General features: G+C 49.7%; 3 protein-coding genes and 1 long non-coding RNA gene across 7 annotated transcripts; 1 reads left to right on the top strand and 3 right to left on the bottom strand.

Moving 5' to 3' along the window:
* Positions 1 to 2: 2 nt before the first annotated feature.
* LOC147261092 (uncharacterized) lies at positions 3 to 2,850 on the bottom strand. Its single transcript, XR_015115690.1, has 3 exons — positions 2,662 to 2,850; positions 2,315 to 2,465; positions 3 to 856 (listed from the first exon to the last, which is right to left on the bottom strand). It is a non-coding gene; the product is annotated as an uncharacterized LOC147261092 (long non-coding RNA).
* tmbim1a (transmembrane BAX inhibitor motif containing 1a) lies at positions 1,727 to 9,124 on the top strand. 4 transcript variants are annotated; one of them, XM_086202957.1, is made up of 13 exons: positions 1,728 to 1,934; positions 3,130 to 3,221; positions 4,865 to 5,181; positions 6,133 to 6,200; positions 6,739 to 6,803; positions 6,881 to 6,934; positions 7,023 to 7,073; positions 7,164 to 7,203; positions 7,519 to 7,556; positions 7,649 to 7,736; positions 7,871 to 7,966; positions 8,052 to 8,105; positions 8,190 to 9,124. In XM_086202957.1, exons 3-13 carry the CDS (start codon positions 4,872 to 4,874, stop codon positions 8,337 to 8,339), a joined length of 1,014 nt encoding a protein of 337 aa, XP_086059083.1. In that variant the 5' UTR covers positions 1,728 to 1,934; positions 3,130 to 3,221; positions 4,865 to 4,871; the 3' UTR covers positions 8,340 to 9,124. The 4 variants fall into 4 exon arrangements, with proteins under 4 accessions (XP_086059084.1, XP_086059083.1, XP_086059085.1 ...); XM_086202958.1 differs by lacking the exon at positions 3,130 to 3,221 and having other exon boundaries at positions 1,727 to 1,934; XM_086202959.1 differs by lacking the exons at positions 1,728 to 1,934; positions 3,130 to 3,221 and adding an exon at positions 3,228 to 3,358.
* LOC147261090 (uncharacterized) lies at positions 9,044 to 11,469 on the bottom strand. Its single transcript, XM_086202960.1, has 3 exons — positions 11,372 to 11,469; positions 10,930 to 11,194; positions 9,044 to 9,453 (listed from the first exon to the last, which is right to left on the bottom strand). Exons 1-3 carry the CDS (start codon positions 11,436 to 11,438, stop codon positions 9,282 to 9,284), a joined length of 504 nt encoding a protein of 167 aa, XP_086059086.1. The 5' UTR covers positions 11,439 to 11,469; the 3' UTR covers positions 9,044 to 9,281.
* A 111-nt stretch (positions 11,470 to 11,580) lies between these two features.
* Positions 11,581 to 17,304, bottom strand: mcm6 (minichromosome maintenance complex component 6). Its single transcript, XM_086202955.1, has 18 exons — positions 17,056 to 17,304; positions 16,796 to 16,942; positions 16,603 to 16,713; positions 16,379 to 16,466; positions 16,103 to 16,264; positions 15,858 to 16,023; positions 15,633 to 15,778; positions 15,395 to 15,545; positions 15,169 to 15,310; positions 14,940 to 15,081; positions 14,176 to 14,283; positions 13,933 to 14,088; positions 13,728 to 13,856; positions 13,479 to 13,643; positions 13,086 to 13,212; positions 12,301 to 12,498; positions 12,079 to 12,218; positions 11,581 to 11,987 (listed from the first exon to the last, which is right to left on the bottom strand). Exons 1-18 carry the CDS (start codon positions 17,151 to 17,153, stop codon positions 11,877 to 11,879), a joined length of 2,487 nt encoding a protein of 828 aa, XP_086059081.1. The 5' UTR covers positions 17,154 to 17,304; the 3' UTR covers positions 11,581 to 11,876.
* Positions 17,305 to 23,459: the final 6,155 nt, after the last annotated feature.

Genomic DNA, 23,459 nt, shown 5'->3' with positions numbered 1-23,459 from the left:
TTTATACATTCTTTCAAATATGTCGGTCAGATTGGTGTCACATTTCTCCGCAGGCTTTCTCTCAGCATTAAAATAGGTCCTGCTCTGTAAATGCCTGGGGGGAAATAAAAGAACCAGGCTTCTCTAAACCATGTGTTCCAGAACGTTTCTGCAAACTGTCCTGGTCACTGATGATGTGATGCCAGTACTGAGACCTACAATCAGTCCTTGCCGGTTTAGTCCAGATCAAAGGCAGCCCACCTCAACAGCCTAGACTGTCTTTCATTTGAAGGTGGTTTGCGTTCCTTGAACTACATTCTAAGGGGGACCTTCGACCGTCAGAATGCTGCTCTTACAATCCTTCACTTCTATAAAACAAACACCAAACTTCACACAAGAAAATAAACCCACAGATGAAGAAACTCAAATTGACTCCCATTATGTATTAAGTATAAAGACACTTCTTGATGTGGTGGGGGGTTCTAGCTGGCTACCATAGCCCCCCCAGCGCAGCCGGAGTCCCCCCACTCCAACTGTGACCAGTGTGACTCTGATGCTGTGGTTGACGCGGGTCTAACATGTTGTTTTCGTGATGTCTGTCATGATTTCATGATTCAGTGGAACAATAAAAGAAACAGCAGCCTGGTTTATGACTTCAAAAATGTCTGATTGTTTCTGTTCCCCCACAACCACGTCCTCCCCCTCCACGATGGAAAGGTTCTGCTGGTGGGTCCATGGCTGTGAGTGCTGGTCATGCACACCTTTATGACGCTCGCGCTTTGACCTCCGTCTCATATTTGTCACCAGCAGAGAAGTGTAAGCTTATTGGCGTCCAACTGTGGGTGCCTCATCCTGCCAGAGGAGCCCAGCCAATCAGCTGAAGGAACAGAGGTCAGAACAGTCAGCAGCGCCAAGGCCTTAACCTGTGACAGAGCATCCTGGGAGTGGCGTCGCTCAGGTGTGGTCATTGTGACGTCAGCACGAGCAGGGATCGACTTGAGCGGGGATCTGCTTCACGTCCTGGTGCTGCTGTGGCTGCGCGGTTCATCATCGGCTACCTCAGCCTGGCCAACAAAAACCTGAGCGGAGTCTGCCAGGGTCCAGAACATCCTGATTCTTTTGAAGTTACCAGTCGCTCTCATTGTGTAAAACAGTTTTAGCACATTTCTTGTTAAGTTCCAGAGTTCTGGAGATTTGTTTTTATTTGAAGCCACAAGATAGATTTTGTTCCCTCAATCTACTTCTTTTGCGACCAGGCGGTAGAACTGCAACAATTATCTCGAGGGAACGAGTTACAACAGATGGCCTCCGTGTAACGGCATTGAGGTAACGTGATACCTGGTGACTGCTGGATGAAACTGTCGAACATCCGCGTGCGCAGTTCGATGTCCTGTGACTGTACACGGGCGCTGAAGGACGCTAGCAGCGCGAGGCCGTGACAGCTGGACTGCCCCACGTGAAGAGTTTTAGCAGCTTTGATTTGGTGAACGCGCGTCACTGAAATGCGCTGTGGTAAAATGAGAAGTTACACGCGTGAAGCCCGTGAGGGCCTCACACACACACTCACACACGACATTTTCATGGACAGTTTGAATTACCCAGGTCCTTAACCAAGATTAACACAAGGATTCACGACGGTTGTCGTGTGCACACGCGTGTCCCCACAACACGATGAACACCTACATTCACATCCGTAGTGGTGTGTGTGTGTGTGTGAGAGAGAGAGAGCGAGTGAAAGAGAGAGAGAGGGGCGGATTACTGCGGACTCCACCCTGTTCGTCTCAGCTCCGGGAAATGTTCTCCGCCGCTGCTGGCTGACATCTGGCCGCTCCACAACAGACTGAGAGCCGGTCCGTGGACTGAGGGCGCGGCTGGAGGCACGAACACTCCGGTGTGACGGTTGTATCGCTGGAAAGGAACCCGAGCAGAGCTCATCTGCTGAACCGGCAGCCTCGGTGAGTGTTCATGTGGCTCACGAGAGTCTGGCAAATAACAGGAGTTGCTGGATCTGGAAGTCCGGGGAACTTCCACACGGAGGCCTGCTGGTTCGCGAGCGCGCGTCTGTCTGTCTGTCTGTGTGTGTGTTCTTGTTCTTGCTGCATAATGAGGACTAGAACACGGATTTAACCAGCAGAGTGAGGACATTTGAGTTTGAGGGTCAATACTTGGTTTTAGGGTCGAGGTCAGAATCAGGTTCTAGTTAGGTTTAGGGTCAGGCAGTCAGCTGAGGTGGTTAGGACTGGGGTAACGGGTTAGGGAATGCATTACGTCAATGAAAGTTCTCACAAAGATATAAGTTCATGGGTGTGTGTGTTCGTCCTCCACATAGACACACCTGAAAAGGCTTTTTGTGAGCTGAACGTCGGTCCTCGGTGAACAAGGTGGAGTCAGTGTGTCACGCCAGCGTCATGTTGGAAACTGTCAGCCATGTTCTTCTTCGGTCACGTGAAACCAGAATTGAGTTTCTGCTCCAGGCTTCTGTCTACCTGTACAGTACACAGGTAGATACTACAGTTAGTAAACAGGTGTCCTAGTACAAGCGGTCCTTCAGCTGAGATGTACTCCCTGTGCACAGTAGTACACAGTGGGCCAGCATGTCGTGTACTTTCCCATCAACACCCGCGACACCTGAACCAGATGAGTCGGGAACACATTCTTACCAGCACACCTACAGAGACACACCTGACATTCGTAAGGGACCTGTCAAAGCCTGTACCAAAGTGGGCCCCTCCTCGGGGACAGTGGTTTCTTTGGAGCAGCAACAGGTTAATTAGCAGATGTAGATGAGGACAGCGAACTGGTCTGAGTGGCCCCAGTCGAGCCAAGATGGCGGAGTTCAGAACTTCCTCAGCATCATCTGCTTCCCCCTGGCTTGTTTTGTGTGTGGGGGGAAGTTAGCGTTACCTTGTTTGGTGTCCTGGCGTGTTGGTGTACTCGCTCCACCTTCACCAGGTCAAACAATTCCCTCAGGTTGAGGCCGGAAACTGTCACGACCTCCCTTGTTGATGTTATCTCTCACTCAGAGGGTGTGTGTGTGTGTGTGTGGGGGGGGGGGGGGGGTTGTTGTGACTCGTTTCTTGTCATAAACAAAAGTTGTAAATGCATTTTTTTTAACTCTGTGAATCTTTTTTTAACTTGTGTGGCACAAAGGAACCTGACCTCAGATTCTCCGGGACTTCTAATTATTTGCCTGAAGTCACAACAAGACCCCCACACCTCTGAGGCTCCCGTGGATCTGACAGGTTCGACCTCGACAAACAGACACATAAATACACAAAGCGGAGCCCTGGCTTCAGCGTCGCCTCTGGGAGAAAGACCAGCCAACAAATATGAAGTTATGTAATTGCCTTTGACCGGTTTTCTGGGCGTCTGCGTTCATGTGAGTGTCCATTAATGAGCAGTCCAGGGTTTGTGTCAGGCTGCGTGAGGTAAACACACTCCCAGCCGTCGTCAGCGCTGACTCACACCCACATGACGTGTTGGTGATGGAGGAACTGAACAGTGGAGGGAGGTACGATTTGAGGAGAGCTGCTAGTTTTCACCACACCCTAAACACAGGGACCAGTAACAGATCTGGACCCAGACACCAGAGGAGTCTGGCCTGGCTCCTCTGGTGTCTGTTGTGCTTCAGATAGGGTGGGACAGTTTTCCGCTCAGTGTTTTGTGCCCCGTTGCTTGGCGCTGGGGTCGTGATGTAACAGCTGCAGGAGGCGGAGCCAGCTCTTAAATTCCTTGACTCTGCCTTTCCCCCTCAAAGTCCCAGTCAAAATGGAGCTCACAGGATGTGTGGCTTTTTCTAAGCTAATTGGGAACACGTGTAGAACCCAAAGGTCTGCTGTGTGTTGTGGCGAGGAGGAAACGCAGCAGACACTCGCAAATGCATTTACAGAGAAAATGTGTTTAAAATCCAAATAAATCCTGGAATGAGAGTTTTTATTTGGCAAACACATAAAGGATCCCTGGAACAAGCCCCGAGCTTTCTGGTGTGTGTGTGTGTGTGTGTGTGTGTGTGTGTGTGTGTGTGTGTGTGTGTGTTGATAAGGAAACAGGAAGTAGCAAACTACAAATACTTTGTTAGTGTGCTTCAGTCGTCTTCGTCTGACTTTACATTACAAGTTTTTTCCTGAGGTTTCATTTTTACTGTCATTGACCAGCTGACATCTCAAACTCGACTCACATGTCTGACACTTTATTCTATTTTATACTATATTTTGGTTTTATAGTCTCAAAGGTACAGTGAACACTGCACCGAATCTATTGAATGATACTAAATATTACTATATTTTACTTCTGCTTGAGTGATAAATGTGTACTTTTACCACCTCTGACTTGAAAATACTACAGTTTTGATTTATTACTGAGGTACTTTGTAGACAGCTGAGCTTGGACTGGATCAAAAAGGTCAATTTTTGTACCAATGAGATGAAGTAACAGAATCAGAAACTCAAAATATTGCAACATGTACAGATCTTGCAGTATAAAATCATCTATTGCATGGCCCCAGGGTAGCCGTTAGCAGCTGCTGCTAGCCGTTAGCAGCTGCTGCTAGCCGTTAGCAGCTGCTGCTAGCCGTTAGCAGCTGCTGCTAGCCGTTAGCAGCTCAGCAGTCCTCTCTGTCTCCGTCTTGTGTCTGGATGCGTTTTTCGCTCTAGCTCATGTGACCTCAGACCTCAGCTGGTTTATGTCCTGACTGCTTGATCCTCTGGTGTTAGAAGAGGCTGCTGCTGCTCTGCCAAAGCCACATAATGTTGCTTTAAAGGCTGACATGTTCCATTAATCAACTCCTGCTGGATCTGTCTGCTAGCACCTCTGTGTTTGCTCCAGAAGGTTGAGTTGCTCAGTGGACGCAACCAAACAGACACTAATTGTTCTCTCCTCCTCCCAGTGTCATCATGTCCAGGTCAGACTACCCTCCCGGGTATGATGACTCCCACGGCCCCATGTACGCACCACAAGGTGGGAACTACCCGCCTCCTGCGTATGGCTTCCCTGCCTATGGTGGACCTCAGCCAGGCCAGCCATCTGCTCCCTACCCCTCTGGTCCGAACACGCCTCTGTTTCCGGGCCAGCCGGCGGGTTATCCCCCGGGCGCATACCCAGGACAGCCTCAGCCCGCTGGGTATCCAGGATCTGGTTACCCGGCTCACCCTCCCATGCCCCCTGTGGTCCCACCTACCATACCATCAGACATGCTGAGCTCTGGTAAGAAAGGAGCCACCTTTGTGGGCTTCTATAATCCCTGGAGTATCTCCTTACGGTGCATGTGGCCTTTGACCTGTGCTCCTCACGACACAACGCGCAGTTTTTACCCTGACTGTGACACCATCATCGTGCTCATGCAGCTGGGAAGAGAGAAACGTTTGAGAACATCATCTCACTTGAGAACGTCCGCACTAAACCAGGCAACGTGGTCGCAGCCCAAAACCCTGCCTGTCACGCAACCTTGTCATCGCCCGATAAACCAAACCCAGGCGCAGAGGCACCGTTCTGTCAGGGTGATGGTACGATGAGGAAAGCAGCATCAGCCATGTCTGTTTTGTTGCAGGAGTTTTCCCTTAACTGTTGGTCTGGTTCACGCTAGCTTCAGATATTTCAATATTTTTGTTCAATGGCACAAATTAAGTTCTAAATAAATTAAATGGAATTCATTCAAAGCGTATTTCCTCACCAATGTATTGCATAATGGCGTTCATACTTCAATCATGTTAAAGTGGTGTTTGTTTGTAAGATGAGTTGGGTCTCATTGTCCTGTTTCTCCCAGAGCTGATTTACAGCCACAATCCAACACAATCTCTCATCCTTCATCATAAAAGCTGACAAGTTAAGAGGCGTCAAACTCTTCCTGGAGCACTCAAAATCTCCCAGTCCTGGAAGCTCAGTGGGCACTTGTCTGTTTTCCCACCTCGGAGGTCGGGACTTTCTCTCTTCCCATCTGCTCATGAGCACGCGGTGATTTGAAGGATTCAAGCTCAGTGTGAATCTAAAGCAGGGCAGCTTTGGACTGACGTTGACAAACAGGATGGACGCCATAGTTGGTCACAAATGCTGGGTGTCATAATCATCACCCCTGACAGTGCATCTCCTGTAGTCCCCTGAGCAGTAACAGAGAGAGTTTGGTAATGGCGTATTTCCGTGTATCTCTTAATGACACAGGTGATGAGTTTGCTGCGAGGGGCAGCGGCTGGGACAGCGTGAGCATTCGCCATGCCTTCATCAGAAAGGTAAACACTTGCTGGGCCTTCAGCTGCTGCTGAGGTCTCTGGTTCATCACGGAACAAAACGAGTGGTGGTTGAAAGAGGCAGAAAAGGTTCTCAGGTCGCTGTATTGGCGGTGTGTTTTCACCGTTGGTCCCTGTCAGCCCTCAGAGTGAACTCAGTGAGTCAGCACTTGCTGGGCCAATGAACTCACGCCCATTTGGCATTGTATAGTAGCCCTCCAGGCTTGCCGTAGACGAATCGCTCGCACCAGGAAGCTCAGCGCCTGAAAAACGCCATCTTGTTCTAAATGAAAATGAACCGTAATCCAAAGCAGATGACAGGCCTAGCTCCCCACGGCGTGAACGCCAGAGGACTGAGGAGGAGCTGAAGTGGACCAGAAGGAGAATCAAGTCCTCTTTCAAATGAACAATGAACGCCAACAGAACTGAGCTCCTTTTCTGTCGCTCCTGGTTACAGTTCAGTTGTACAAGTGTGACCTTTGTGTGGTGTGTTGTAACAAACTATGAATATCTAACTATATAACTATCTCTCCTGCTCCAGGTGTATTTGATCTTGGCATGTCAACTCCTCATCACCGCAGGCCTCGTGTCAGTCTTCATATTTGTGTGAGCACACCGAGTGTTTTCTGTGTGTGTGTGTGTGTGTGTGTGTGATGCTGTAACTGTGTTTCTGTCTCTCACAGCGAACCTGTCAGATATTTTGTCCAGAGAAACCAGGCAGTCTACTGGGCGTCATAGTGAGTATCACCATGGTAACCGTGTATTTTCAGCAGTTTGGTAGGAATCAGGGCTGATGCTGGCCTCCTCGTGTCTGTACCCTTTCAGTGCTGTGTACATCATCACCCACCTTGTACTGGTCTGCTGTAAGGGCCCCCGGTGAGTGTGAACGCTAAGTGTCACAGCAGAGTGTGTGTGCGCCGGGGATTCCTCCCCCAGGTGAACTCTCCGATCTCGCTCTCTCTGCAGGAGGAAGTGTCCATGGAACATTCTGCTGCTGCTCCTCTTCGTAAGTTGGGTGACCAGTTTTTGACGAGTGAATAGTGACAAAGCAAATGCAGCGACTTTGCTGCTGGAGGTCGGACCGAAGTGTTGCAGTGACTCATGCGATCGTGACCTCGACCGAGCTACGCTATCACGTCCAGTCCACTGCCATTCTGTGTGCTAAGCTAGCTGGCAGCCAGCTGGTCTCTGGGCAGGACAGACAATAATCATATTTACATTATATATTATATATTTTGTTCTTTTCCATAAATCATGTGATGTAACTGTATTTTTGCACTGACACCCCCCCCCCCAAAAAAACAACCATTATGTCTTACAGACCCTGGCTCTGTCTTACATGACTGGATCCATATCCAGGTAAAAAAAACAATCATAATAATCAAGCAGTATGATGTTATTATCCAGTCACTTTCTCTCTGTATTAATGTTATTATTTTTAATTATTTTAGTTACTATGATACAAAAGCAGTGTTTCTGGCTTTGGCTATCACCGCTGTTGTCTGCATCGCCGTCACCGTCTTCTGCTTCCAGACAAAGGTAGGGGGGGGTGTGTGTGTGTGTGTGCGCGCGCACCCTGGCAGGAACTTATCAGCTTCACATTTCTCACGGGTGGGTCATATCTGCGCTGCCACACGTGTATTAACACACTTGTTGATGGTTTCGCCCTGAAGGTCGACTTCACCAAGTGCCAGGGCCTCTTCTGCGTCCTGGGGATTGTCATATTTGTGACCGGCATCATCACCTCGATCGTGCTGTCATTCAAATATGTGAGTTAAAGCAGAGGCGACAACACACCTTGAGGTCCTGGCCGGGTTTGTCTGGCGTCGTAACAATGACTGTTTGCTCTGGCAGATTTACTGGCTCCACATGCTGTACGCTGCTCTGGGAGCCATCGCTTTCACCCTGGTGAGTCACTGCTCAGGGTTGCTGTGAGACTGCTTGAAAAAGCCTGCCCTCCATTAACAGTGGCGTTGTCCTTTGTGTTCCTAGTTCTTGGCGTACCACACGCAGCTACTGATAGGGAACAGGAAGCACTCCATCAGCCCGGAGGAGTATGTGTTCGGGGCGCTCTCGCTGTACGTGGACATCATCCAGATCTTCCTGTTCCTGTTGCAGATCATTGGCGCTTCGTCCAAGTAAATCCACAGAGTTACAGGAGCAACAGTGAACCAGGGTGCAGAACCAGTCACAGCTTTAGGAGCTTCGCTTTGTCCTCAGAATCAAAATTGTACAACCATGAACTTCAGGGAGAACCAAACAAGGGCAGATGCTGAGATTCGTTGTGTTGGTTATTCCTTCGCACACAAAAAATGCACTTTTTTAAATATCTGCAACTTCAGTAAAATATTATCATATTAATAATCAGTATAGTGTACCAGCTGCACAATGTAGTCACTCTTGCTGGACTTCAGAGAAGGCAGACTGCCTGCAGGTTCTTTTTTGCATGTAGATGTTCTGCTTTACACGAACTGTCTTTATAAAATGGGGGAAAGTGGAGGCTTTGGAAGACCCGTCAGCCAGCCGATGACCACCCCCTGCCTGGTGAGACGCGGCTCGTTGTAACGGTCACACCGTGCCTTCATGCTTCTGAGCTGAGGGGTTGTTCTAGAAGCTTTTTTGATATTCTTACAAGTGCTTTCTGCCACAATCAGGTGCCTGTTTATACCTTAGTGTGAGACCCAGATAATGAGCGTGAACGTGCTGCGTCCCACCTGATAACGGACTTCTAGACCCAGCCGGTCCTCCACACGCGGCCCGTAACATAAAAACCAGGTCAGGTGTGTGTAGCGGCGGGTCTGTGGTCGTGGTTTGTAAATATATCGGTGCTGAAGTCTGTCTGCTTTTGTCATACAAATAAAGGTCTTTATTCATGTGATTCATCACAGTTGCAACAGAATCTTTTTACAATAAATCTCTACTAATCTGACAATGGTCGACTGTGTTTATAGAACACAATTAGCTCATCATCGCCAGCGTCCATGCTGCTCACTCACGTGACTCCTCCAGTGTTTTCAGTCTTTACGACAGTCAGGTGTGGGATGGGGTGCAGATTTTGTGGCGGCTTCCACACCCGCACCCACGTCACTGGTCAACTTTAACACTGTCTGTATGTCGGTGGGAGCGCCTGCCTTCATATTCGCCGTCATGTGCCCTTCGCATCCTCTGGCGGATCTTCAGCTGCTTCAGTCGGTTCTTGTCCACCTGCCTCTTGGTCAGGAGGAAGCCGATGATTCCTGAGGGAAGGCCGATCATCCTGGGCAGAGGGAGGGAGGAACATCAACGATAACCTGGCAGGAACCCTCATCTTTGCTTGATTCATTCTGCTAGCCAGCCATTTCTAATATTTGACCATCCTGTTTCTAAAAGGCAGCTTGTAACCTTCAGGAAGCCTGCAGTGCTGGTGTGCTACGGGCCTGAACCCTCCAGGACGACGACTGAAATCATGGTTTAATGAATTGTAACTCGTCCACACTGGAACTGCTTTGCTGAGAGTTGTGGTGCCACGATTCACTTGAGTCAGAAACATTATTATGACCATAAATTTGGAGTTCTTGGTCGTCTGGATGGTCCATTGGACTCCAGACCCAGCTAGAGAATGCAGAGTCCGGAGCCGCATGTCTTTGTTTTTCTGTCACATCGGAACATTGACAGCTTGGGTCTACGGACACTAAGTGTTCCCAGGCTCGTGTGCTCAGGAGGATCCTCAGAACTCATTATTCAATCACACTAAAAGGTTCCTCCTCATCCAGGTGCAGGCAGGATTACTGCTGTCACCTACACACAGCCGTTTTGGACAAGTGTGCAGCCAAGCCTCCCCTCAGGACCAGTACAGGGTCCAGCTCTTACTAAATCTGCTTCAGGGGCTCTAGTTTGTGGCGCTGTTGAGCATTACTGGTTACACTGGGAGCTCTTACTCGTACTTTTGTTTCTTAAGCCCTCAAAATGTCAATCAATCAAAATAAAGCCAACAGAACATCAGAATCCTCATGAGGAGGGATTATTGCAGGCCAGCTGGATTACAGCTTCTCCCAGACGCTTCGGTCCTTGGATGAAATGAAAAGAACACCTTGTTCCGCATCATCCAGTCCGTTGTTAACGTCTTACAAGCAGTGAGTGTGTAAATGATCCTCTGTTAAGATCAGCTGTGTCCTGCATGTTCAGGTGCCACGTTGACCTGGATGGAGGTAACTGGACCTCTGGTCAACAGTCAGGCGCCTCCACAGACATCCCAGCATGACTTCATCCTTTGGGGTTTTTTTTATACTTAATTTTTTTTTTTTTTTACACTTTTTCACTGTGCTTTTATGGTGTCAAAGTCAAAGTAAGCAGCTGACTGAATGTTAAATAAAGTACTACCTCATCTGATCACATTAATCACTGCCTTCAAAGTAGCTGACGAGCTGTCCTCGCATGTCAAACCTGTTTTGAGACAATTCTCAAACAGGTGTCCCTGAATGTGTCGTGGTAGAACAGAGGTGGACCTGACAGGAGCCCCTCATCCACCACCAGCTGGAGAGAGACTGAGGTTCCAGTCACTGGGGGGGCTGAGTTACAGTCTGAGGAAGCTCACATCCTTTGGCTTCTCCTTTGTTGTGCTACTTGCGTTTCATGTTCTGCAACTGTGAAGGATGATCGGATCAATGCACCACAGCCAGAAACCTTCCACTCAGTGTGACACCTGTCTGTGGTGGTGACGTTTGACTAGGAGCATGACGTCACTGGGACTAACCAGGCATATGCAACGATCCTCATGGGATTCTTCGCCTTTCTACGGGGGATGTACTCAGGACCCTGGTCTTCCTCCTCTCCCTCCTCTGTACGGGGGTCTGTGCTGTTGGGCAGGGGGCCCCTCCGTGCCTCCGTCCTGGAGCTGCAGGAGGAGGCGGCTGAGACAAGGAGCGGCCGACCCGGAGCAGACTGAAGCTGCAAACGGCAACACGTTGGTGTTGGACAGCCGGGCTTGAGCAGCCATCGCCCCGGGACAACACGAGCGCCTGGTAGAGAACAGAAAGAGCTCCTGAACCGAAGCGGCTCCTCAGGATAATGCTAACTTGATAACATGGAAAACGAGGATTAAAGGCTGTTTAGAGATAAGCTACACCGCAGTTGAGATTACCAACATATCTGACATATCTAAAGCGTTTAGTGCAGCGATATGAAGGTTGTTTTACCTCTAAATACCGTCCTCATCACTGTGATGCAGGGTGCCGCCATGTTTGTATAACTTCTGCCGAGCATGCGCAGTGGTATTTCAACAAGCGGTGCTGCCACCTAGTGGGCACTGCGGGTCTTTCCTCTCTGCGACACAGGTTAAAGCCCAACCCAAAGTAAACGTCACGGTATCAACAATACTTTATTTACTACACCAACATCATAGCTTTAAAAAGACAAACATCACATGACAACACGGCGGTGAAACTCGAACACACTTTGACAGCAACTATACACTCAAGGTCATTTGTCCTGACCGGGAGCCTTGAGCACATTTCCAACGTCAGCGCCTCAACCTTTTCCAGGAAGAATCTTTGTACAACACAGATGGACTCAGGTCCCCATCTCAAATGCTACCATTATTCATGTGTTACAGGCATGCAATAAAACTTGATGATCCCCATTTTTGAGTTGAATATCAGAAAAGTCCTGCAGGTTCTGAGAAATCCGAGGGCCCGCGGGGCTTCAGTCCTCCAGCATGTAGTTGGGGTTGACGACCAGAACCACCTCTTCCTCTGTGCTGGTGGGCTCGGAGCCCTTCAGGCCTGCTTGAGACAGCTGGATGAGGATGTGGTCCTGGGGAAACAAACATGAGCGTGAACACATTTAAGTTATGAAGCCAAACTCAGGAGCCCGCCGGTCCACACTGGTCTCCACGTTGACTCACATAGTGCACCAGCCTGTCGATGACCTTCTCGATCAGGCCCTTCTTATTGATCAGCTCCTCCTCAGAGTCGATCTCAGACTCGATCTCCTTCAGGTACCAGTTCACCACCGAGCTCTTCTTCAACTCCTCCTCCTCCTCAGCTGCATTGAAACATCGGAAGTAAAAAAAGTCATGTGACCGAACACCGATGAAGATCAAGACGCTGAACAGAACACCTCTCACCCTCCTCCATTCTGCGTAGATGCAGGACCAGCAGGTTGGAGATGCGCTGGTACTCAGCAAACGACAGTCGTAGAGACGGTTTGGGCTGGGTTCCGGCCTCGGCGTGGCCATTCACCCCATGGACGTGGCCGTTGATCCCGTCAGCGTGCCCGTTAATTCCATGACCGTTTACACCGTTCACTCCGTTAGGGATGTTTCCTGTGAAGCAGGGGTGAACCCACACATCACCAACCGTTTCTGTTCAATCCAGAATTTAAATGTGTCTGTTTACAGGAAGTAAACTGGTAGTGGGCGTGGCCTTCATGTTTTACAGATTCAAAATATTTCATTGCCGTGTGGAGAATGTGTGTGTGTGTGTGTGTGTGTCCAGAGAGCAACAGTGTTGTTCATTTCTGGCCAATTTTACTTGTGCTGTTCCATCAAAGAGCCTTCATACTTTAACTTCCTTTGGTAAATGAGACACACGAAAGAACGCAGTAGCGCAGGCGTCTGTCGTATCTGACGCAGTAGCGCAGGCGTCTGTCGTATCTGACGCAGTAGCGCAGGCGTCTGTCGTATCTGACGCAGTAGCGCAGGCATCAGTGACTCCTCAAACTTCCTGTATTGTAGTTTTCAGCTCCATTCAAGTAAACACCACCCAGCTGCCACCTTTGACGCCATCATTCCCGGGAGGTGCAGTGGGCGGGGCTTAGATTACCATCAGCGACGCTGAAGCTCCAGTTAGTGACCTGCTCACTGAGACAATGTGCCCGGGTCAAGCAGGGGCAGTAAACTGCTGCATTTACCTCCATCCTCCGGCTGCTCCTCCTCCTCCAGGTCGTCCTCCTGCTCCAAGTTGATGTCTGGCGTCTCCACCCTGATGATGGATTTGTTCAGCAGACGGAAAGCTTCCTTCACGTGTTTGGGTTGCACCTGCAGCCAAAAACAGGGTCACATGACAGAAATGCCTCATCACACCTCTCCGCAGCGCTGTCACAGTGACCTTTGACCTACACGTTTTTCAAGTCATCTTGTGTGGGATGTTTATGACAAATATGAAGCGACTTCCTTAAGGTGTTCTAGAGACGGACAAACACAGAACAACGTGTCCGGTGCGTCACTGGCGTGGAGCCTTCAGCCATTCTGCGCTGTTCGGTGCTTCCTGCCCTGGAGCTGACCTTTCCTGTCAATACACTCACCTCGTCACAGCAGTGCATGCGCGCCATGGCCTCAGAAAGGCGGATCATGCTCTCCAGCTGCCGCACAGTTATTCTCCAGGCTGACTTGGTCACGCCCCCTGAGCCGTCGCGCTGACGGAGGCGCTTGTACTGCTCCACGATGAACTCCTCAGACTCGCTGGAGATCTGTGGGCGAGGACGGCGATCAGCGAATACACATCAGACTTGTTCACTCCAACTGGACAAACCCCACAGAAAAAGCGCCGCCACCTTGGGTTTGAACTGCCTGGCAAACAGCAGGTATCTGCGGATCTCATCCAGAGAATACAGTCTGTCCACGGACTCCTCCACGCGTGAGTGCAGATCCACGATGCGCCTGGCGATGGCGTAGTCCGTAACCTGAGAGAGACAAGTCTCATCAGCAGGATCCTACACTAGAGACGCCGGTCGGCCTCAAGCTGGTGAGCGCCTGTACCTCGTTGCAGTCGTCCACCAGGATGAAGAAGAGGTCGAAGCGGCTCATGATGGGGGCGGTCAGGTTGACGTTCTGCTTCAGACTCTTGCTGCGGTCGTAGCGCCCGTTGACAGGGTTGGCGGCAGCCAGGATGGATGTGCGAGCGTTCAGTGTGGCCTGGAGGAGACGGATGCGGGTTGAGTGCGGGTGTTTGAGGTCACTGAAACGTGCGTGAAAGGTCATCAGTCTGGCGTCCTGCCTTACCTTGACTCCGGCCTTGGTGATGCTGATGGTCTGCTGCTCCATGGCTTCATGGATGGCCACCTGGTCCTTCAGGTCCATCTTGTCAAACTCGTCGATGCAGCAAACGCCCTGAAGACCAACGCCGTTAGTCAAGCCCCCCACTCGCTAAACCACGACCTCTGCTGTGCCGTGTGACTCTGCTCTGTGTGAATGTCTGGTTCCTGCTACCAAGGAGGTCCTCTTCAGTGGTGTTTGCAAGATTATGCCAAAGTTTTTCAAAAATAGACTTTTATAAACAAAAACTTGATTTGTTGGCTGAGCGCCTCGGCAGAGTTTACAACCTCCACGCCACTTCAATCTTGACGATGTAAACATCAAATATTGGTATCATGAGACGTTGTTGATACGCTGATGCCAAATATCAATACTGGACCTTATTAGGAAATGGGATTTGTTCTTGAAGCCTGAGGGAGTCATTAGCCCTCAGGTTAGTCTTGCAGGCAGGCAGCCAAGCCTGATGCCAAACCCTGACGTCTACCATGTATACTTATCACTGGAAATCACACAGCGTGTGAAGACTTTGAACGATCTCATCCAAAAGGTGTATTTTAAACTTCTAGTACTCACTAATAGGTTCCTCCATTGGCTGACAGCTGACAACAGAACTGCCTCAGCTGAACCAACTTGCTTGTTGACGCTGAATGGGAGGGGTTCTAGTTTGTGTAGTTGTGGACTACACCAATGACAACGGCCCCCGACCAACCGCAAAAAAGACAAAAACTCACGTTGTCAGCCAGCATCAGAGCGCCGGCCTCGATGACAAACTCGTGGGACTCTTCGTCTCGGGCCACGGCAGCTGTCAGACCAGCAGCACTGCTGGCCTTTCCACTAGTGTACACTGCTCTGGGACTGAACTCCTCCACATGCCTACACACACACACACACACACACACATACATTATTATTCAAGTGCTTGCTAGGGGGACTAGGACCTCCTGCTCTTGCGTTACACACTTGAGGAACTGGCTCTTGGCGGTGCTGGGGTCTCCGACAATGCAGACGTTGATGTCTCCTCTCAGCGAGGTTCCCTCCATGGTGGTCTTGGGAACGCCTCCGAAGAGCATCAGCAGGATGCCGCGCTTCACCTCGTCATTGCCTGCACAGTCACAAGCCGTCAACAAGCCGCTCCTGTCGAGCTAAACACAACTCAAGCAGGAGAAGCAGACCGCACAGCACCAACCGTGGATGGTGGGGAAGAGGCTGGTGCACAGGTGGTGGTACAGGTTCTTGTCCTGACTCATCTCAAACACCTTCTCCCACTCCTTCTCCGTCATCTGGCTCTTGATGCTCTCAGCCGTCTGCTCCTCCTCCCGCAGCTCCTTACCGCCAAACTGCAACAGAAACCCCCTTTTAGCATCTGTGCTTTAAGATCTGGAGTGATGAGGAGGGTCTGGTCTCTGCTGGCTCGCCTCTCTTACCCTTGGGTTGGTCGGGGCCACGTTACAGGCCAGGAAGGCCAGTCTGTAGGACAACTCTCGGACTCCCAGGGCCTTCAGCCCTCTCAGCCCTTCAGCTTCAAAGCCCTGGCCGCCTCCCACACGGGTGCTGGTTTCTGCTCGCAGGCCTGGACAGAGGAACAGATGGTTGTTATGGGCCGCATGCGGGAGAGGTGAACGACTCCAGCGCCACATTTCAGGTCGTACCTGGAGTGCTGAGCTGAGAAACATCCGGCACCACAATAAGGGTGCCGGTGAAGTCGCAGCGATCGCCGGCCTGGGCCGTCTCCACAGCCTCGGCTCGCAGGACGATCTCCAGGGAACGTGGGATGGAACCCCGAGGAAGCTCCGCCTGCGTTTCCTGGATACGCACCTTAACACACACAAGTCGGACCGGTTTAGAAATCTGGGGCCTAACCTTTTGGTGTCCAACTTGGATTCATGTTTGTTACCTTCTGGAAGTCGATGAACTTGGACTTGTGCGTGTCGAGGTGGAACCGCGAGCGGTTGTTACACACAGGGTTCCTGCAGATGGTTGGTGGAGAGTATCTGAACTGCTGAGGGACATCTTTGATCACCGCCTGGCAGTCCATGCACAGGAAGGTGCCGCTCACCTGCAACCAGGAAGAAGTGAACAGGCTTCATCATCATCATCATCATCACTTCCACAGCTGCAGTTCTTTCATCAATGAAGCGCAGAGGTCAGTGAGGACTGCAGGGTGGCTTACCAGCTCTGGGTGTACGGGGTGAGTCCTCACCACCTGACCACTGATCCTCACCAGGGTGCCAATACGCATGGACGACAGCTCACGGATCCTAACACACACACACACACACACACACACACACACACACACACACACACACACACACACACAGTGTCCAGATTTGGTTCTTTTCATCAAACAGAATAAGTGATGGGAACTAAAGAAGAGCTCGGAGGGCGTCTCACTTGTGTCTGGAGGGCAGGTCCTCCAGGGCAACGTAGAACTCCTTGTTGAGAGGAACATTCCCGTGATCCCGAGCGAAGTTGCGCACAGCCCGGCAGAGGAAGGGGTAAACTCTGGAGGGAGAGACGCGGGTTACTCCACGGCTGCTGCTCTACTCACCAACTGGACCGGGTGACAACTCAACCCGAGGCTGACCTGTAGTACTCCTCCTGGACGGTGGTGGCCAGCTCCTGGTTGAAGCCCTCCAGGTCCGTGAAGCTCACCAGCAGGGTGTTCCTCTCAGGCCGGATCAGCTCCTCAGCCTCCCGGACATACTTCACCTCGCCGTCCCCGGTCTGGAACCTGTAGTCGGGAGAAAAAACACGAGCAATGCACAAAACTATCGCTTTCCACAAATTAAGGACGGAGAGAACGGCGCGTCTCGGGCGGTGACGTCAGCTCGCACGGTGACTTACTCCTCCAGGAAAGCCTGGAATAACTTCTGGCATTTATCGGCCAACTCGTCCTTCACCGTCTCACCGGCGGTCTCCGCGGTTGCTGTGGCAACATCCATCCTCGCACACCTGGAGTCAAAGATTCAACGATGCCTGCGAAACACAAGACGGCGGTGGCGGCGCTGCTCCCGGACTCAGGCTCCCTGCACGCGGCAGTAGACAACAGAGCACCGGTTCCCGCGAAAACTGACACCACGTGACGTTTGGCGCGCCGCTGTCACCCAATCAGCGCTGAAATGCTAAAGAGTTGGCGCTTGTAGCCAATCATGAGCGAAACGTCAAATGACGCTGGGGGGAGGGAGCTGACGTTTCCCGCGACCGACTTCCGGCAAGTAGGTGAAGTTTGAGAGGAAGAGAGAGAAAACTGCGAGAACGACCGAAATCGAAGAAGAAGACCTTCGGTTCGATGTGAAAACGATGAGAGCGGTGCTCACGTCTTTTTACTGCTCGTTTTATTGTTCAGGATGTTCCGCCTTCACGAGGAGGAACGGACGAACTCCGTTCCCCTGAGAACCGCATCGACGCACAAAGAACTCCAGAATCAACGTTCGTCTTCAGACAGTTACAACAAACTGTGTTTAAAAAATAAAAATCCAGTGTGGGTTCATGATGCAACACATAGAAATGTGTTGGTTTTCTATGGAGTTTCTCCTCAGTCGATGTGAGGCTCTGAGGGCAGAGGATGTTATGATGCCATGAAGCCTGGAGACAAACTGGTGGGGAAAACAGGCTACAAAGAAAACTGCCTTGCTTTGTATTTTCTCAGGTTGTATTTTTCCCTTCAGGCACACGTGGGACCGTCGGGTCAAACACAATCGTTAAATAATGATAATAATAATAATAATAATACAAAAAATACAGTGAAGAAAATGGTGCACGGGTTGCCGACGTATAAACGTCCATTTTCAGCTTCTTGGAGGCTGCAGGAGTCACAACCAGCTCAACTTTTTATGATAATGACTGAGTTTGACGTGACATGTTATTGGTGGGCATGACGTCAGTGTCGCCCTGGTTATTGATCGGCAATCAGAAGTGTCAGCTGTTAGTGTTGCTCAATATTTTTTTGGTTCCGGAGACCAAAGAAGTGACGTCACAGTTGATCCGTAGTTCAGTCTAGCGCATTTATTTACTCACGAGGCCACATGTACAAAGAGCCCATCCTTTCTCAGCTGGATGAAAGGTGGATACAAATAAAGTAAAACAATTGGAAAATATTAAATGATTATCACTCTGTAGGCTCTTTTCTCACATCAACCAATCGCTTCATTAAACTGGGATCTGAATGCATGAACATCAGTTGTGGTCTGAGGGAGCGGCCCGGTGGAGCAGTGGTCCTCACTGTGGCCTCCCATCAAGAAGGTTGTGGGTGGAGCCCCGGCTGCAGCACGGGGTCTTTCTGTGTGAGTCTCCATGTTCTCCCTGTTCCTGCTGGGTTCTCTCTGGTACTCCAGCTTCCTCCACAGTCCAAAGACATCAAGAGGGACCAGGTTAATCCAGACTCTAAATTGACTGTAGGCGTGGCTGGGAGAGCCAATGGTTGTCTGTCTCTATGTGTTGGCCCTGCCATGGACTGGTGACCTGTCCAGGGGGAAGGCTGCAGGGACAGGCTCCACCCCCCCGCGACAGTGCTAACCACTGCACCACCGTGCTGCCTTATATTTTGTGTACCCTGTATATTTTTACTTCAGTGTAGTATGTATTATGTAATAATAGTACTACTGGGTAAATGCATTTAGTGTTGAGTGTCGCCCTTTCCTGCTTCTAAATTCCCTTAAAGATATCAAGTTGGGTTTTCATTTAAAAATCTTTTTACAAAAAAAATCATAACTGGACTTGCAAGCTCGTTAGCAGGAACCGAACCCTGCACACGTGGAACCTGGTGGTCTCGTGTACAGAGTTCTTTCAACTATCTACATTATGAGTGCCAAGTTTTGTCCCAAACGAAAGAACAGCCAAAGTGTTCCTGTTCGCCAGTGTTGTGCCGCAGCTTCACCTGCTGATTGAACCACATGCGGAAAACAAGTGCAGGGGACATGATTTAAATTAGTGCTGAATCAGCGTAGTGGAGGCGGGGCTAACCCAGGTTTGCAGCCCAAGAGCAACAGCAGCCCTTTGTTGTCTGCGTCTGTAAACTTAATTTGTCCAGTTAACCTCATGGAAGAAGAGTAACAGCTGGCTAAAATGGATTAAACCACACAGGGGCGCTGCAGGAAACGGCATACCTGCACAACAGGGGAGAGGGAGGAGTCACCAGCCACCAGTCTGCCTTCATCCCATCGCTCATCTTCATACCGGCTGCTGGAGAGACGACTGATCCAAAACTGTCCAAAGAATTCTCTCATCAGTCTTACCTTTGAACCCAGGAAAAGATGGGACTCACCCTCTCTTAGAATCATCTGTTTTGAATTGATTGATTGATTGATCGATCGATCTCGATCACCCTAAACCGACTTTAAACACCACTGCCTTCATGCCAAATCCAAATATGAGCAGTTTTCACCTCCTCCAGCTCTACAGAGCCGTCACGCGCTGTGAGGGTCTGCTCACCCAGCTTTTATTAGGGCCCAAGTAGGAAGGTGCCAGGTCCCGGACCTTTGCCTTGTGAGCGGCACCAGCTTTGTTGTTGACTGTAATATAACGAATGACAATATAAAGAAAAAAGTCAGAATTCCTCATTGTTGAGGTGGACACACACCTAACATTCTGTTGTATTTCCCCAGTGTGACCAGCAGGGGGCTGTGTCTATCATACACCCTCCAACACTGACCTGCACCAGCAGTCATTGGCTCATTTTCCTGCAAATGCTCGAGTGTTTAAAGCCTCAGACAGACCTTTCAGTCTGGATCAACACAGAAAGTGCACTCCTGTAATTATTACTTCTACAGCTCGTTTAATTGCTCCCATGTGACTGTTTTAATTTCAGCACTAAAACCTGTCTACATGACCTCTGAGTGAAACTCCAGCAGCAGGGCTGAAGCCTGTCCCAGCTGTCACTGGGGGAGCCCGCCTGTCCATCAGGGCTGAGCCTGTTTTTGGTGTTGAGAAGGAAGCCAGAATCAGGACGGAACCCACACTGGCACGGGGAGAACATTCAGGCTCCACACGAGGAACCCCAGCTGGCTGAGCCCTCCTGCTGTGTGGTGACAGCACAAACCACTGCACTGCACAACTGTGCTGATTAGCAGTTGGCGGCGTGGCTCGGAGGTAGAGTGGCCATCAAGTAACTGAAGGGTTGCTGGTTTGATCCTCAACCCTGGTGACCATTCTGAAGTGTCCTTGAGCAAGATACTGAACCCTTAACTGCTCCTGATGAGTGGGTTGACGCCTTGCATGGCAGCCTTCACCAGGCTGTGTGTGTGTGAGTGTGTGAGTGAACGAGATGACGCTATAAAGCGCGTTTAGCGTCTCTAAGCGCTGAATGAATTGAGCCCATTTACTATTTGAGCATATTTTACTAACGATGATGAGCAAAGCTGTCAGTCTGTCATTACTGGTCTTAGAGGATGATATGATTGCCAGTCAGCACCTGAACGAGCTTCTCACAGCCATAGAGGGACACCGTGAGTCCCTGCTGTGCTCGGCCTCTGCAGCTTCAGTCCCAGACCATCTGCATGGCTGAGCACTTCTTCCACTCTCTGGCTTGATTGATTTCTATTTCTGTTCTCACGACTTTGTCACGTCAACAGCTGCAACGCCAGCAGCAACCTATTGGTTTCACCTGTCACATTGTATGAATGCACCAGGAACAAAGGGGGAAGTTATCACGGGGCATTTGGAGGCAGCACAGTTGTTCTCTCTCTCTCTCTCTCTCTCTCTCTCTCTCTCTCTCTCTCTCTCTCTCTCTCCCTCTCTCTCTCTCCCTCTCCCTCTCTCTCTCTCCCTCTCTCTCTCTCTCTCTCTCTCTCTCTCTCTCTCTCCCTCTCTCTTTCCCCCCTTTACATCTCTCATTGTCTTGACCTTTGATTTTCCCACGATTGTTCTGCAGCAGGAAACTCAGACAGGGTCAGGGATTATGAGGGGACCTGGCCATCTGTTGGCACAAACACACACACACACACACACACACACACATTTCAGGGCATCCTCATAGATGTATATGAGTATAACGCAGATTGAAACAGCATTCAAAAATACCTATGAATGTGAATGTGAATGAACACTCACCACAATAATTCAGTCAAATTCAAAATATGTGGACATGCATGAGATGTGTGCAAAATATCAATCTGAGCGTCGATACTGTGCAATAGCAACACTTATGCTGCTAATATTTATTGTAGTTGTAGTTGTAGATTATGATAGTGTATTACAGTTTTTACTCTAGTTTATTGTGGTTTCTGGTTTTATTGCTCTTGTACTTTTTCTGCTGCTACTTCTCTGCTTCTGCTGCTGTTACAGTGCCACTTTCCCCACTGTGGGACGAATAAAGGGTTATCTTATCTTATCTTATCTTATCTCATCTCATCTCATCTCATCTCATCTTATCTTAACTTATCATCTTATCTTATCTTATCTTATCTTATCTTATCTTATCTTATCTTATCTTAACTTAACTTAACTTATCATCTTATCTTATCTTATCTTATCAAGAACAGCTGTTGCATAAATTTGCAGCTGAACGTACAATAATTCAGTATTAATGTTGTGAATAAGTGGAATATGATGCATTTGGTAAAGCACAGGTACTTAACAAAGTATTGAGGTCCAGTCAGCCGCTACTACAGGTGCATGAATGCTGCTACTGCTGCTTAAAACACACACACACACACACACACACACACACACACACACACACACACACAAACACACACACACAAACACACACACACACACACACACACACATGCACACAAATCCTGGACTCATCACGCAGCAGGAACCAGCTTGTTCAGACAGAAACTCATGAATGGTGTCAGGTGTGTGATGAGTAAAGACATGATGGGAAACAACAGTTACAAAAATGGCAGGATATGAAAGAGGAGAACGGAGGGGAGGTGCAGAAGAGGAGTTTCTCAGTGTGTTGATGTTCAGGCAGTGACGCATTTTCTTTGTTGAAGCTGCTCACATCAGGATGTTGGATCTACAGTGAAAGCTTAGAGCAACAGTAGAGGGTCAACACAACACATTAATAACTACAGGTTAGGTTACAGAGTCCAGAGCCCAGAGCCCAGAGACCAGAGACCAGAGACCAGTGACAAGAGTCCAGAGCCCAGAGCCCAGAGCCCAGAGCCCAGAGCCCAGAGACCAGAGATGAGAGTCCAGAGCCCAGAGCCCGGGGACCTGAGCCTAGAGACCAGACACCAGAGCCCTGAGTGTGTGTAGACAGGCAGACAGACAGCTAACATGAGTCTAGAAAACCCAAACATATCAAACACTACTGTTGATCTCACAAGAACAAGAACAAACATTGGAATCTGCTTCTGACATCCATCCATCCATCATCCATCCATCATCCATCCCTCCATGTTCCCCCTCTTCTCCTGTTGAGGGTGGTGGGGGTGGAGCCTATCCCAGCAGCCTTCCCCCTGGACAGGTCACCAGTCCATGGCAGGGCCAACACATAGAGACAGACAACCATTGGCTCTCCCAGCCACGCCTACGGTCCATTTGATAGGAGAGGGTGTGATCATTTATACATTAATGTTATTATTGATAAATGAATCCCATTGTTTGAATACCATCCCGAGTGTTTAAGTTACACATCTATATATGTTCAATATTTCTAGATAGTGAACACATACATTTATTTGTAGAATATATTTTGCACTCAAATGGAGCAGTGCTCCTTGTAAAGCCTCATAATGAAGTTTTGCTTCACTCAGCAGTAAAAACTGATAAACCATACTACACTAATACATCTAACATTTATGGACATTTTGTTTACTACCACACAAGCTACTGGGTCACTGTAAATAATTGCACCTGTGAAAAATGGAAAATATTTAATTGTCTTGTGGCGGCCCGGTGGAGCAGTGGTCCTCACTGCGGCCCCCCAGCAAGAAGGTTGTGGGTGGAGCCCCGGCTGCAGCACGGGGTCTTTCTGGGTGAGTCTCCATGTTCTCCCTGTTCCTGCTGGGTTCTCTCTGGTACTCCAGCTTCCTCCACAGTCCAAAGACATCAAGAGGGGACCAGGTTAATCCAGACTCTAAATTGACCGTAGGCGTGGCTGGGAGAGCCAATGGTTGTCTGTCTCTATGTGTTGGCCCTGCCATGGACTGGTGACCCGTCCAGGGTGAACCCCGCCTCTCACCTGAAGGCTGCAGGGATAGGCTCCACCCCCACCCCCAGGATAAGAGGGATAAGATGGATGGATGAACTTTCTGTTTCTCTAAACTTTGTGACTGTGAAATGAATCAATAACTGGG

The sequence above is a fragment of the Aulostomus chinensis genome, chromosome 5 (assembly GCF_037954235.1).
Source record: "Aulostomus chinensis isolate RoL2024-O1b breed Wild chromosome 5, RoL_Achi_v1.0, whole genome shotgun sequence".
Lineage (NCBI taxonomy): Eukaryota > Metazoa > Chordata > Actinopteri > Syngnathiformes > Aulostomidae > Aulostomus > Aulostomus chinensis.
This window is presented reverse-complemented; position numbering and strand designations above follow the sequence as displayed.